Source organism: Megalops cyprinoides, chromosome 20 (assembly GCF_013368585.1).
Source record: "Megalops cyprinoides isolate fMegCyp1 chromosome 20, fMegCyp1.pri, whole genome shotgun sequence".
Classification (NCBI taxonomy): domain Eukaryota; kingdom Metazoa; phylum Chordata; class Actinopteri; order Elopiformes; family Megalopidae; genus Megalops; species Megalops cyprinoides.
This window is the reverse complement of record NC_050602.1, coordinates 28318801-28333930: the sequence shown is the minus strand read 5'-3', so window position 1 is coordinate 28333930 and position 15130 is coordinate 28318801. Positions and strand designations below refer to the sequence as shown.

The 15130-nt window shown below is 46.1% G+C and overlaps 2 protein-coding genes across 2 annotated transcripts; one reads left to right on the top strand and one right to left on the bottom strand.

Annotated features, from left to right (window-relative positions):
- Nucleotides 1–107: 107 nt before the first annotated feature.
- Nucleotides 108–5751, top strand: znhit6 (zinc finger HIT-type containing 6). Its single transcript, XM_036554978.1, has 10 exons — nucleotides 108–271; nucleotides 681–746; nucleotides 895–1001; nucleotides 1077–1162; nucleotides 1276–1379; nucleotides 2646–2714; nucleotides 2898–2978; nucleotides 3490–3570; nucleotides 5138–5262; nucleotides 5577–5751. Exons 1-10 carry the CDS (start codon nucleotides 180–182, stop codon nucleotides 5741–5743), a joined length of 978 nt encoding a protein of 325 aa, XP_036410871.1. The 5' UTR covers nucleotides 108–179; the 3' UTR covers nucleotides 5744–5751.
- Nucleotides 5752–8024: 2273 nt separating this feature from the next.
- On the bottom strand, nucleotides 8025–10257 carry LOC118795834 (CCN family member 1-like). Its single transcript, XM_036554580.1, has 5 exons — nucleotides 10183–10257; nucleotides 9719–9932; nucleotides 9150–9476; nucleotides 8817–9019; nucleotides 8025–8683 (listed from the first exon to the last, which is right to left on the bottom strand). Exons 1-5 carry the CDS (start codon nucleotides 10225–10227, stop codon nucleotides 8381–8383), a joined length of 1092 nt encoding a protein of 363 aa, XP_036410473.1. The 5' UTR covers nucleotides 10228–10257; the 3' UTR covers nucleotides 8025–8380.
- Between the last annotated feature and the right edge of the window lie 4873 nt (nucleotides 10258–15130).

Here is a 15130-nt window from a genome sequence, read left to right as displayed (position 1 = left end):
CATATATAACCACGCAGTGGCGCTAGCAGGCAGTGAAGAGCAGAGCCGCGTACGGCTCTGGTGAAGAGCTACTGTCGCAAAGACCGAACTGAAATACGGCAGTCCTGCCATGTGGGTTTGCGGTGCGGTGTTTTGGGAGCTTCAACTGGATACGATCTCAGGTTGCGAACGCATTAACGATGGAAAGCTCCGTGGTTGCTGAAAACTGCCCTGACAGTCCCGACGAAGGAAAGGAAGTGAACGGAAAGAAGCGGAAAATATCTTTGACAAAGTGGGTTTGTCCGACAGATCGAAGTTTGGTTCATAACAACATTAAACTCGGCACTGTGCCACCCGCATCTCCGGAAAGCCGGGTAAACTAGTAACATTAGCTAACCAGCTCTAGATGAATCCTTTCTAATTGTAAGGTTAAAGTGTTATCTAACTGGCTAACTTTAACATTACCGCTGAAGGCACCGTTGGTTAGTACATGTTTGCGGTCAATATAATAAGCTAGCTACTCGGCTGGTTTGTTGCATGATTAAAGAAGACCACAACTAGCTAACGTTATCTTAGAAAAGTGTCCCAGCTTGTTTGGTCACCAGGTTGCTCACTGTAGCTGGCTAGATAGCCGAGTGGTTAGTTAACCAGATGATGCATTACCAGCGGGGTTAAGCGTCGGATTGTGTTTGCACCTACAGCTGCGGAACATGCGGTACCGAAGCGGCGAGATACCGGTGTCCCGGGTGTCTGAAGCACTCCTGCAGGTGAGACCCAAAGCGTGGGCGCATGTCTGCGGGCTCATGGACAATAATGATGTTCAGAACACAAACTACTAAAATGAAACTCACAGATCTAGAGAACATGAACTCAGATCATCTTTGCTGTTAAATGATTGTGCGGCTCGTTTTTCAGCCTCCCGTGTGTGAAGAAACACAAAACGGAATCAGGGTGCAGCGGAGTGCGGGATAAGACCGCCTTTGTGCCGGTGTCCCAGTTTGATGAAATGAACCTCCTCAGCGGTGAGGCCCTTTATCCCCCTGCTCTGTCTGTCTGTCTGCTCAGCGGTGCTGTCTGTGTGAATCGTTTGTGTTCAGATTACAGGTTTCTGGAGGACACAGCCAGACTGGCGGACAGCGTGCACAGAGATCCTCTTGTGCTAAAGACGCAGATCAGCAAACACGTAAGTCCGTCCGCTGGAGCTAAAGGTTGATCTGACCTGAGGTCCGGATGTCCCTATAGCAGGCAAGATGAGCTCTGATCCCTGCTCATGTGCTGTGTGCGGTCTCTTTGTAGGCTAAAATCCTGAAGCAGAAAGCTCTCAAATGCAACGTGTTGCTGAAACTCCTCCCTCCAGGTTTCTCCAGGAGACGCGAGAACTCCACTTACTTCAACAAAAAGTAAGACTCCTTCCTGAGAACAAAACACTTATTACAATTGACTATATAGTACATGCTGGATGACTTGTAGCAGACTAAGTGGTTTGGAATGCTCAGAAATTGATAGTCCAGTGTGAACAATAAGCATTTGAGTGTGGTGTTCTTTGAGGGAAAGTTATACTGAAGAGCATCCCAGGATTCATAGTTCTTCGGTGATATACAATGAACTGCATCGTGGGACTTGTATTTGTTTAGTGTTTGAAATTCTCAGGGGCAGTCTGACCCATAAGGAGGAGAAAGGTAGTATCAGCAAGGAAAAACACACACTGAATAGATGTGTGTGTGTATGATGTGTGTATGTGTACATGGTGTGTGTGTGTGTGTGTTCATACTGGGTTACTCTTGTAGATAAAGGATCTTATGTAGTTCTATTACCTGCAGTTTTCAGTGCCTTGCTTTAGGTATGAATCCTGCAGGTAATTTTATATACAATGTTTTTGTATTTTATTTAGTGTGTTGTTTGCTGCATTGGAATGCAGCAGGATTACCTGTATGTGCTCTCTCTCTCTCTCTCTCTCTCTCTCTCTCCCTCCCTCTCTCGCTGTGATTTCTCTCTCACTCTTTCTCTCTCTCTCTCTCTTTCTTTGAGGTATTGCTGAGGTCTTTGTTCAGGAATTGTTGGTGAATAGACACTTGCTTTCCACATTGTCCCTGTAAGGCTGTGCTCATATATCTGTCTCGCAGACAGTGACGTGTGACTCTGAGAGTTTGTGTGGGACAGAGTGACAGGGCTGGACGCTGGCGAGCTGGGTGACCTCACCTGCAGTGTGGTCTGCACCTTGAGCCCTTTTTCCACAGGAAGGTCGTTTCCGCTGCTGTGATCACCAGCCTTGGAGGCAGCTTTATCACACCTGGCTTCCTGTGTATTTCTGCCTCCTCTGTCTGCGATGCCTGAACCAGACCTGATCAAACGCTTTCCTTTCTCAGCTAAGCTTCGCACAGACCTGTGCTAACGCTCACTCATTCCTCTGCTGAGATGCGTCCAGGCCTGTCCAAATTCGCCCTCATTCCTCAGCAGAGCTGTGTGTAGACCAGGGAAACCTCTTATTCCTCATCTAGACCTGACCAAACGCTCCCTCATTCCTACGCTGAGCCAGACTGAGCAGCCAGGGGCAGGTCACGGCCTTTACAGGGTCTCGTCACATTCCTTGGCCTGACCTTCGGTTGCGTTCTTGCTGTACCGCTGTAGCAGTGCATGACCTCTGCACTTCCCCCTCTCGCCTGCAGGGAGCAGCAGTTCTTCTGGCACCTGAAACTCCTGTTTCCCCAAAGCAGTGCAGAGTACACCGAGAGAAGGTGAGCATTTCGGCCTCATGACATCTCCTCTCATTTTCTGATGAACTCTGATGTTTCTGATTCTGCTGCAGGTCTCATTGTGGGGTTCCTGGGTTTGGGTGTTTGGAGTGTGGGGGATTGTGTCGTCAGTCAGCAGCGTATGACGGGTCTGTGATCTCATCCTTGCTGCTCGGTGTTTTCCAGGGTCCCAGACAGCCGAACTCTTCAGCAGATCCTCACACCGTACATCCACCCCTCAGAGTCCGACCCTGTGAAACGACAAAGGTATGGCAACCGCAGGACGTCCTGTCTCCGTCCGTCTGTCAGTCTCTCTGTCTGTCTGTCTTTGTCTCCAGCTTTTCTGTCCTCTGATCCCAGTCCTTTCTGTCTCCATGCATCTCTAGGTGTTTTAATGGCAGTCCAATTCCAAGCATGCTTTACAAACTGCGAGCTTACAAACACACTGTGCATGCTCCAAACAGACTTCTCACGACTCGCTTCCCTTAAAGCTCTTAACACAATGCGCACACCCCTACACACACCTAACCGCCGCACTTCCCCGGTCCCCGTCCTGTGGGGGTGAAAGGGCAGGTTATGTAATTGTTCTCAGTAACAGATGAGAACGATGCAGTTCAGAGAGGGGAGGAGGTAGGGGAGTGAGTCCCAGCTGGTAACAGACAGAAAACGGCAGTTATTGGAGTGTCCTCTGAACGCTGCTGCACCGATGCTCGGCTCGGCACTGTGAGTGATGCTCTGCTTGCTGCGCCTGTGTGGCTCATACGCTCTTGTGTTTCAGGTTGAAGGTGTTCACCCGCACGCCGCCGCAGCATGTGAAGGTCTTCATGAAAGCAGAAAACAGAAAGTCGAACTCTGTCAGGTAAGATTGGTTTTACCGTGCAGCCTGTGCTCAGAACACAGTTTTAATGTGCAGCCTGTGCTCAGAACACGCAGTTTTAATGTGCAGCCTGTGCTCAGAACACGCAGTTTTAATGTGCAGCCTGTGCTCAGAACACGCAGTTTTAATGTGCAGCCTGTGCTCAGAACACGCAGTTTTAATGTGCAGCCTGTGCTCAGAACACAGTTTTAATGTGCAGCCTGTGCTCAGAACACACAGTTTTAATGTGCAGCCTGTGCTCAGAACACGCAGTTCTATTCCTTTCTGACCTGTTAATCTGATCTCTGATCAGTTCCTGAAGGTGCATGTGCATCCTTGCAGAACATGCAGACCTCGTATTAAAGTATCTGTGAAAGTTTATTTATTGCAAGACAGACCTTATTATCTGAGGAGGCTGCAGCAAAATGTGTGCAATGGTGGTGTAAGTGCTGCATCTCAGGATGTCCTGCGGAGGTCACTTCCTGGAGGGTTTGGTAGAGTTCCTGTTCCACTATGGAGATGCATGCACTCGTGTGCCCCGTAGTGCATGATGCATACTGCATATGAACATCCAGCACAGTCTGCATTCTCTGCTGAATCTTTTAGTACACAAGCACACAGGATGTGTCATTTGTTAATGCACGTCTACATCATGATTGTACGTTAACAACCTTTGTTATCCTGAAACACTCATACTGGTTCCTGTGTGAATGTGCCGTCAGGATTGCTACTCAGTTTCGTTGTACTCTGTGCAATGACAATAAAGGAATCTATCCATCTATCTATCTAAAGGTAGCTTTAGCTAAAGGTAGCTTAAGTTCTTCCTTTGCAGAGAACTCAGCTGCTCAGGTTTCCAGAGGACCACAGCAGATACCACAGCAGATACATGCTGGATAAGAACTAACAGCAGTAAACTGTAAACAGCTGTTTGTTGATTCAGATCTGCTTCGTGAAGCTGCAGTCCCGAGGTGAAAGGTTGTGTTGCCTCTGCTTACCTCGTGTTGGACAGGGTACACGGCTGTACTGCCTGGACCTTCTTCTTGGCGACCTTTTCCTTAGTGTCAGAATGTTGGGAAGCGGGTGTCTCACAGCTGGGACCGGGGTACACTCTCACTGCTCCTCTGGGTTGAACCCCCCTGAGAGCAGCTGCTCTGGACCTCCGGATGACTGTAGAGTGTCTGCAGCTGATCGTTCTGCCCGTCCCATTCATCAGTGTAACTGCGGGAAAACTGTTTGGAAATGACACCTTCCCTGAGTGCCCCAGTAGGGTCACAGGCTGGCTTATGATTGGTTTCATTCATAGGGATATTTTCAGTATATCAGAGTATTTCAGCAAGCCCAGACATGGTCTTATCTAGATCATAGTTTTAAGGCTGAGTTTCACATTCTTCCAGCTTTAGAAACAGCTTTTTCTTCTGCAAGTAAATTGGCTGCATTTTCAACATGTTAATTTTTATTATTTAACATTTAAAGGCAGTGTTTGTTGTACAGCATGTCAAATATTGGTTCATATGTGGTTTTGTTTTGTTTGGTTACTGAACAGTACACTGTTTGATTGTTGGTGATTAAGGTATCATGAGCTGGACCTTAAGAAGAGCCTTCTTGAAAACCTGAAGAATAAAGTCATTATTGAGTATCCAGTCCTTCACATTGTCCTGAAGGATCACTGTGAAAATTACACTCTTCTTGGACAAGGTAACAGATGCCAACTCTCCTGGTTTAATAAGAAGGGTTGTGTGAGATCATTTTTCACCTGTTTCAGTCTCACTTTTAAACATTGTCTCTTGTTAGTAGTTATAAAGGAGATGGACAGCTACAGTCTGCTGCACAGCACTGACTGGAGTAACATGATAGAGTGGATTTGTGGAGGCAGAAGCAGCACAGTCAGATGAGTGTCTGGAACAGTGAGGGGTGAATTATTTCACCATGTGTGAGTGCAGGCAGGGAGTCAGACCTCCTGTGTGTGACTGCAGGTGTCCTTTACTGTACCCGTTTCCTGGTTTTGGCAGAGCCTGGCGCGGGACAGGGTGTTGCCGTGGAAACACCACTGCGTGGTGGTGTGGTGGGAGATGTGTCAGCTAATGCCAAAGCCAGCGTGAAAGAGCGGAAGGAGGATGATGATGAGGAAGATGAAATGGAGGATGGGGAAATTCGAGATGAGGAAGAGGACGCGTGAAATGGCTGATGGGTAGCCTGGGTGGAAAGGGCAGGAAAGACTGATGGTTTTATGGTCAAATGGAAACTGCTCTTTATAGGAAGCCAGTCTGTTCTGCTTCTGTAGCGTTAGCGGTGATATGATTGATGTATTAAATCCATTAATCACACTAACACAAACCTCTAACTCCAAGACTTTAAAGTGTGAGAATTCACTTTAAGCACAATAAATTCACAAAAAAAACTGTTTTTACACAATGTACAAATTTACTCCCATTGCCATGTTGTGAGAGTTTGTCGTGATATTTTCATCACTTAATAATAATGAATGTTATTGAGTTTTTTAGCTTTTTATTTTATTTTCCCCTCTGGAAGGCATTGTCATAGTTTGTATTAGAAAATTAATTACTGTATGATCTAAAGTTGTAACTGAGGACTAAAAAGTGCAATTAAATTTTTTCCAGGAAAAATCATTTTATTGTGTTCTTTTGAAATGCTGTCATTTTCGAGTGGCTGTTATCTGAATCTTGCCTTCAGGGTGTAGTTGTACTGTTAAAATAACAGTGCTTTGAATATTAACGCAGTGTTAATGCCATCAGTTTCTAAAAACAGTGGCTGAGACATTCAGCTTCCGAGTGCACTTTTCTTTCAAACGAGTTTCATCGTTGGCAGGAAGTGGCCCTCGGAGGCTGCGATGAGGGAGAGGTTCTGACTGTAAGGGCCACTATAGTAGAGTTTGTCCGGTTTCCTGCTTGATGAAGTTGTGAGTCTGTAACCCTGCTTTCACGTTTGTCAGAAATGACCCAGAATCTCATTGCCTCCATTTTGCTGTGGTGCTGGAAAGATTGAAGTTTCTGCATGGCAGATGGATGAAACTACTGGCATTGTCTGCTGCTCTAGCTCTCCATTATCCTACATTACGCAGGGGTTATGTTATCATTCAAGGACGTTTCATTATTTCTTAATGTTTCGGAGGGTTGCAGTGGTTAGTCAGCGTTATACTTTTATGCTTTATTTGCTTTCATTGGCAGCAGGTAGTTTGCAGTGAGAGGACAGCATTCAATTCAGAGAGAGACAATGCACAGTATCACACAGTTATATGTGCATGTGTATATATGTATAAATTTCTTTTTTACTCATTTTTCACTTATTTCCTCAATCTTTTCTGTCTGTCTAAGTAAAAGAGCAAAGCTGAGCTAAATACTGGAGTAAGTACAGAGCCCTTTGAAGGAGTCGCGAGCGACCTCATGTTTCAGAAGGACAGCTTTACTGGGTAAGAGCACAGGATGAACAGCAAGGGGACCTGGGAGAGATTTGTGCTGAATGTTTATCCTGCTGACCTGTTATCCAGAGCTATGTAAAGTAAACTCGTAGTTGTTTAAATACCACGTTTGACTTCCATCAGAAACAATACCGACTCTCACCAAGGGCTCTATTGCCTGTGTTCTGCAGGACGGCCACCAGGGGGTGCTCTGTTTGGCCATGTGTCAGACTGCAGTGCTGTTGCAATAATTGCTCTTGGCTAAAGTACCTAATAACAGTATAACAGAATGATTACAGCTATGAGGTAAGGCTGTCGTGGCTTCCAGCATGCTGTAATGGTTACTTCTACCCTGCTGCGTACATTCAGTGAAGCTAAAACCTTAATGCCTTTCTCATATAAACACGTCTTGTTTCAATGGGTGATGTCATTGGTTCAGACTTCCTTACAGGGCAGTTAAATGCTATCCTGCTCCTTTGCATTGTACTGCATATGAACTGCATACGTCACTCACTACAGCCCCAGACTCTGCCGGGAAGCAGCTCTTTCACGTGCAGGGCGCAGCCTTCATTTTAAGATGACATCCATCTGATTTTCTCCGAGAGTAATTGTTTTGCCCAGAATTCAAACTTTTGATGGGGAATTTAAAGCAAGACTTCTTACTCTTCAGGTTAGTCATAATGTTCCAACCTGAGACATGGACATGAAAGCTTCAGAGGATTTTCTCATAGGTGCAGTTTTATTTTTATTTGCAATGGATTCAAACGCAGATAAAATCTGTTGCTGGAGTCCCAGCTGTGACCTGCCTCAGCAACTAGATTTTCTCTGTCTCTCCAACTGGAGTAAGAGTATCAATTGAAACATGATTCATAAATAAATCATTTTTATTTGTATCATAAAATTAAATTATTTTACAGCTTATTCCAGTATCACATCAAAATAAAGAAGCTACATGCTACATTTATGATAAATAATACAAATTAAAATAATAATATAAATTCTGTATAACATATCTCTGCTTTCTTTTTAGTAGCTGCCACAAGACATGAAAATTTCTTTGCACATCAGGAAAGACTGAGACCAGGGTCTGTACATCAAGAAAGACTGAGACCAGGGTTTGTACATCAGGAAAGACTGAGACCAGGGTTTACTGAACCAGGTGACAGCGGCCTTGTCTTAGGTTTGTATCATAACATACAAACAGGTCAATATTAACTCGTTCTACAAATTAAATAACATATTGCTCCATAACGAAGCTGTCAGTAATGCTCCAGTATTATGAAGCGATTCCTTTGGAACAGGAAATGATGCTGAAATCACTTCCAGCAGTACAGTGCATTTCGTATTAGTCTCCGTGTCCGTGAGCCCCGGAGCAGCCAGTCGGCTGCAGGCGTCCCCTCAGTCTCTGAGCTTGCGGATATCGTTGAGCAGCGGGTACCGGGGGTAGGAGGCTTCGCTGGCGTGGGGGCAGTCCAACGTGCACTTGCAGGACTGGATCAACATCACGTTCTTCTTCACGATCTCACCATCCTCACAACGGAACCGGACCGGAACTGTGCGGGTCCGCAGCGGGCTGCAGCACCGGCCGTCTGCACAGGTGCCGCACAGCCGGAGCCGGAGCTGGCTGATGCTGGAGCAGCCGGCGTAGCGGAGGGTCTCGGCCCGGGGGGCCCGAGTGGGGCGGCTGCATCTCCCGCCCTTCTGCCAGAGGAAGACAAGCTTAATGAGGGGCAGCGTGCTGAAGATCCTGTGCCTGACAGCAGGTTTCATGCTGTGTGTTGCGTGTTGCGTGTTGCATGTTGTGTGTGTGTGTGTTGTGTGGGGGGGTGCTTACCTTTGTGCTGGCAGCTGTGGGCGGGGCGCAGGAGTGCACCTGGCACAGACGTGTCTCCCTCACCACTCTGCAGTCTTCGTTGTCGTTGGAGACTCTGGTGGAGACGCCAATCCCACAGGTCCTGGAGCACTGCGACCAGGCGGTCGTCTGAACAGCACACTTCTGCCTTTCAAACATCCGGCTCTCAGCCGGGACTCCAAAAGCTGAAAAAACAGTGACAGGTTTGCAAAGTGCCTGCTTATTATTACTATAATTATTATTACGCCTGCTTATTATTAAGGTGGACAAGGAAGCAGATGTCAGTTGAGCAGAGCTGTATAGATAGGCCCTCACCAGGCAGAGACTTGAGTGGCGCTTTGGCCAGGTCGGTGAGCAGGTGTCTCTTGGTGAGGTCGTTCTCAGAGGCTATGCTGCTGTCCTTGCTGAGGGGTTTGTGGGTGGCGTCGTCGCAGTGCCACTCCTCACAGCAGCGTCCGGGGACCTTGAGCAGCCGGGGGTGGGCACACCCGCGCCGGGGCAGTGAGAGCTCCTGCGGACACAGTGTGCTGCAGCCCACAGCTCCGTCCATGCAGGTGCACTGGTGCTTGCAGTTCGGCTGGAAGGTTTCGCCGTTTTGGTAAATTTTGCTGTTGTACTCACAGGGTCTTCCTTCTGATTTGGCTGTGAATGGATAGGATAATATTTACAGTATTAATCACAGTGCCACCAGTCCCTCGACTCACACAGCAGCCCTTATATTAAATCCTCTTCACGGTTCATGCCTTGTATGTTGCTGATATGTTAACTGACTTCCTTGTCCTTTGAAATGACATTCATTTACGCCAGATTGAATCGGGGAAATGCATAGACTGCTCGACATCCATCATATTCTGCCGTTAGGGAAGCAGGAGAAGCTGTCATACCCCGGCAGATGCCCTTCGACGCGCCCCTGCTGGCCCCGAAGTTGCACTGCAGCCCCTTGCCGTGGTCGCATGGCTGCGCCAGGCTGCAGTCCTCGTTCAGCTGTCTCGCGCAAACCTTGCAGCAGCCGCATCCGTCCAGCGCGAGGCTCACCCCGGGCGCGCACCTCGGCGCCTCCCGCGGGCACGCGCACTCTGACGGGCACGAGGGAAACGCCTGCGAAAGGACAGAAAGGCACGTGACGGTCTTTTAAATTAAATTTAGTCTCCATCACATTTTGTGTAGGTTGTTGAAATGTAACCGGATCTTACGGTTAAATTTATTACCAACTGCTACTTTATGAGCTTAGACAGAGAGTTGTCAGTGATCTACACTGTTTATCTCTGTCGTCATTGAAACAAACTGCAAACATCTGTAATAGGCAGGTACGCAGTGTAATCTTTAAATGAACATTAAAACAACATACCAAGCTGAGGCTTCCCATGGAAAGGACTAATAAGAACATCTCCATCGTCGCGCTTTTTCCCGTTTCAAAAACACAGAGCTTAAGTGAGTAGTTGTCTTAGTCTTGTTTATAGTTGGTTTAATTTCTAATGTGAGATCTGGCCGTAAGTGCAGACTGCAGAGGATCAGACGCGTTGCTCTTTTATATAGCGGGAGAAAGGTGACGTAGCTCTTGGCTCAGAGTTGAAAAGTTCTGAAACTATGCATGGAATTTTCTTGGCGCGTAGTCCCTCCAAGCGGAGCACCACACTGTCTGACTTTCTTCTAAACGAATTCTCTCCTTGCACTCAATGTTTTTTTACTTTATCAATCTCATTCCTATCCTCAAAAATCAAAGTCATGAAATATACTGTATGCATCTGCGACATGGCAAAGCAGAAATCCCCCATAATTATTCCGTTGCTCTACAATCAGACGCGCACCACCTAAACGTCCCTGAAAACGATGAGTCAGTGAGCATTTGAAACATGACAGAGAGAAGGTGGAAGCTGATCCATGATGCTGTGCATGGCTCCCAGCGGGGACTTCAGCAGGTACGCGGTGGCGACTGCTTCTCGGGTTGTGATCTTTCATTCCACTGCGCCAGACGATTGCAGTTGTGAAGCGATCTCCATATGTGACAACATTGCCATATTTGCTGTGACAGCAACATGCATTATTTACATATTTCCACTGCAGCTAGCCAGCCAAGCCTTCGCCACAGCTGAAAGGGTCGCTAAATATGCGCAACATAAAGGAAATTCCTTAATGTTCTCAGGGTTAATTTAGATTTCACGTCCATGATCTGCCCATCACTACTTATAAACAAAAACTCAGTAGTAAGCCAATTTACATGCAGGTATTAGTTTGAAGAAAAAGATTTAAAATGGAAATTACTGTAGTTTTGAAAACAGCGTAGTATCGAATATATATAATATATATATATATAAATGCAGAGCGCCTGAAACACAGTGATTGATATTCTGCCAATTTGCATGCACCGTAATACGACGTAAGAGCCACAACTTTGGTGTCTTTTGTAATTTATGAGTGCAGTTGATCATGTCAGACGTCAAATGATCGATGTGACTGGATTAGTGGGTATTCGTGTTATAAGGTGGGCATCTGAATCCGCGTACGCCTTTCCTGTTCATGATGTACGTGGAAATGAGCCTTTCTGCGGAGTCAGATCCAAGTAACTGACTCTAGTTGCGTATGATTGGCTGGAAAACGTGCTTAATTATGACGTATACAGCATGAAGTTCATGCTTTCATACAGTTTTTGTGAATGTATCAAATAACCATATTAAATATGCCCTGAATCCGGTAGTGTTGTTGTTACGTATATACTGATATGTTTTAAACAGAGACAGGTTCTTGTTCTCTAACCTTAAACCCACGCAGTCTGTTTGTAACCCACTGCATAGCTGATTTGCGCTCTATGGATCAAAGATCACACAGCAGCTTAACATGTTATCAGACTTTTGATGAAGCTGAAATTATGTTTTTGGATTGTCTCGCTATTCTCCCCTGGTTTTGTTCCCCTGTCACAGAGGTGGTTTCTGGTCTCACATGGCCAAGTGTTTATGGACTTCCACATACATGTTATACCTGACTTACTCCAGCAATTCTCAGGTCACGAGAGGGCAAGATCAGAGAGGCACATGATCAGTTTTGCTGACTCCCCGTCTCTAACTTGGCCAGCAATGCATGGATTTCGATGAAACTTGAACAGCCTATCCTGAGTACCCTTCAGATCTCTATCAATAAAAGGTCAAGGTCAGAGAAGCTTCAAGTTTTTGATTTCTAGTCTGTAACTGGGTCCGTAATGCATAGATTTCAATTGTTCCTCTTTAACCATAAGAGTTAATTAGTCAAGGTTGCAGATGAAGGTCACACTTGATAAATGATTCAGTTATACCATTCCTATTACATGTGCATTGCAGTGCTCAAACAGCTAATACTGAGATTAGTACTAGTACATAATGCATTTACCATGGATGCCTTTATAGGTTATGCATTGTGAAAGTGTTAGTAAGCAAATATGTGGCCTATGTATAACTTCCATTTTTTGGTGTTACTGTCCTGATTCCTGTGGGTTTTACATGTGTGGCTGTCCTCGTACCCAGAGGGACTGTCCCTCATGCAGGAATCACAGTCTGCTGTGGCAGTTACATCACATCCTGTTTTTTCTGGATTCATTCACATGACATTTACAGTTCAACACTTCAGATTTAACTCAACAGCACCAGTTAACATCTGTTAGCATCAGTTAGCATATGTGGTTTAGCACGTCTGATTTAACTCATCACACCAGGCTGTAACATTGCTGTGCCAGTTTGTAGAATGCTGCTTGTCCCCCATGGACCCGTTTCTGATGTATTTCTATGGAAATTCTCCTTTAGTGGTACTGTATGGCCCAGATTTCTGTTTACAGGATGGGAGAGCAGTGAGCTGTGAGCCTGTGGAAGGGCTCTGGGGGTGAAGGTGGAGCGTGGGGCTCCTGGAATGCTGTGAGCAGAGTAATTGAGTGGATCTGGAACAAGAAAAGACAGAGCAGTCCTGGGGAGAGGAGGAATGCACCGAGCACAGCCCCAAGCAACATTCCACACAGCCCTGACCGAGGCTTCCTCACACAGCAGCATGGAAAATGCCTGCTCCACACTCCTGGGGTACAACATAAATTATCAGGAAAAACCTTTCCAACAGCCTCTTATCTGTAAGGCTTCCAGCTTGATAATCAATCAAAATGTTCCATGTTCTGTATATAGCTGAAATGTTTTGTTTATTTGAGTGACTGGCAGCATTCATAGATGTACTCAGAAATAGACCTGTTTATTTCAATGAAATCACGTTCTGCTGATTGTCTGATGCAGCCTTTGCTCTAGTTGTGTTTAAGTGCAGACCCCTCTGCGGTGTGTCCCAATGTATTTGTAACTTTCAGTTTGAAAGAACACAAATTTTCTGATGGTCCAACCTGTGGACAGAGGCTGTTCTTCATGTGTTCTTCTCAGGTTTATGTATCTAGTGGAGGTTTGGCAGTTGTTAGTTGTTTTATTTGGGTGTCTTATGAATGACATGTAGGCTATAGGGCTACACAAGCCAATCTGTTCTACTGTTGAAATGGAGGTTTGATCTGAAGTCACTAAGAATTCAGAGCAAGCAGTAGAAGATTTTATTTGCAAATACTTTAGAAAATTGAAGATACATGTGACTATAACACTGCATTTATATAGTGCTTTTCTACTCATTTGAGTACTCAAAGCGCTTTACAGTTACATGCCTCGCATCTACCTACTAGTGGCAGCGGCTGCCATACAAGGTACCAACTGGCCACAGGGAGCAGTTGGGGGTTCAGTGTCTTGCTCAAGGACACTTCAACACTCTACACCAGGAGGAGCCAGATTTGAACCTTCTAATCCCCAGTCGGCTGCTCTACCACCCGAGCCACTGTCGCTCTGAATGAGCTTAGCTAACATCTTGGAGGATAGCCCTGTCTGACCATGAGCTGTGTTTTAGGGCTTCCAATCAAAAACTCTTGCTGCAAGAGATAACTGTTAACAGGCTGAGGGCATGGAGGCCAGCACCACAGATACTCTATGATGACCAGATAACCAGCACCGGTGTGGCCTCTGTCCTGTCTCACTGTTTATGGTCTGTGTTAGACCAAATCCTTTAAGAATGTTCACAATGAGCCAGCAAATTAGCATGCTTTTACACTCAGTGATGGCAGGGGCAGAAATTTACTATGCTATGGTGTGTGATGACATTGCGTCCTTCTGTGTGAAGGTCGAAGATCAATGGGATCAAGCGACCAATTCCTAAGAGATCCCGTGAGCCTGGAAGCCCTCAGCGGGACGCCGCTCTGTGATGGGGTGTGGCAGAGGGGGAGAAGAGCAGGAAGGCAGCACCTCACCATCACCTTTCTGCACCTGTGTGCCTGTACCAGCCAATACACCTGTGCCAGCCAATGCCAAAACTGCACTTCATCAAGCCGGAAGCCTAACTTCTTTAAACATCCAGTCAGCAATGATTAACTGCTTACTGATTTACACATCACAGTTAGCAATTAATTGTGTATTTTCCTTGCTGTTGGTCAGTATCGGTGTTGATCTGAGTGGCAGGCTGGCATGGCCATAGCCACCTGGCTGCCACCCCCTGTGTGGGGGGGTGGAGGTCAGACAGGTGAAACAGGTGTGCAGTCGGAATGTCATTCTGAAAGTCCCTTTCCTGATGTCCCCTTTACCTCTCCCTTCATCAGGGCCTAACGTCGGGGTGGGGTCGCAGCCACTTCCCTTCACTTGTGGGGGGGGGACGTCCCGAGAGCCGGGGGTTTGTGAGTTCTGATTCCCAGAATGAGGTCATGAGGAAGGTAGAGGAATTGGCCCCAGGTGAGTGCTGTGCAGCAGGTGCTGGAATACCTGAACCCTGAAATCTGAAAAGAAATCAGCATGGATGGTACATCCACAGAGTGACATCTCAGGCCAGTTTAAACATTTCAGGGTGTTTCCTCTGAGGTGAAAGAACAGTTTGTTGATTTCCTCGTGTGGGTCTGTCCCTGAACCCTCAAAACGTGTTAGGAATTTCAACACCCTGAGTAAACGTGAACATTTGGTTCAGATTTATTAGTCGTCTATTGCAGAATGTCTTGATGTGATTTTTTTGCGTAATATATTGCTACATTTCATTTTATCACAACCTTTCCCTTGTCTCATGCTGTATTTCCTTCCAGGTTAATCTGATAGGCCTGCTAAAGCTTGAGGCAGCCATGAGTGTGCCACAGATTAGATATAGCTGCTCCTATAGGGAAACTGACCCATCAAAGTCCTGTTAACCTGTAGACTTTAGGTCACTGTTACAGACACAGGTGAACACAGGTGAGTGAAAGTGAAATTTGTGTAATATAGCAGACATGGTTGACTGACAGATTA

Coding starts and splice junctions, on each gene's coding strand:
- znhit6 (XM_036554978.1), top strand. CDS start 180: ATGGAAAGCTCCGTGGTTGCTGAAAACTGCCCTGACAGTCCCGACGAA. Junction 1,002..1,076: donor TGAAATGAACCTCCTCAGCG/GTGAGGCCCTTT, acceptor GTTTGTGTTCAG/ATTACAGGTTTCTGGAGGAC. Junction 1,163..1,275: donor AGACGCAGATCAGCAAACAC/GTAAGTCCGTCC, acceptor GTCTCTTTGTAG/GCTAAAATCCTGAAGCAGAA.
- LOC118795834 (XM_036554580.1), bottom strand. CDS start 10,227: ATGGAGATGTTCTTATTAGTCCTTTCCATGGGAAGCCTCAGCTTG. Junction 9,477..9,718: donor GTCGAAGGGCATCTGCCGGG/GTATGACAGCTT, acceptor ATCCATTCACAG/CCAAATCAGAAGGAAGACCC. Junction 8,684..8,816: donor CCACAGCTGCCAGCACAAAG/GTAAGCACCCCC, acceptor TTCCTCTGGCAG/AAGGGCGGGAGATGCAGCCG.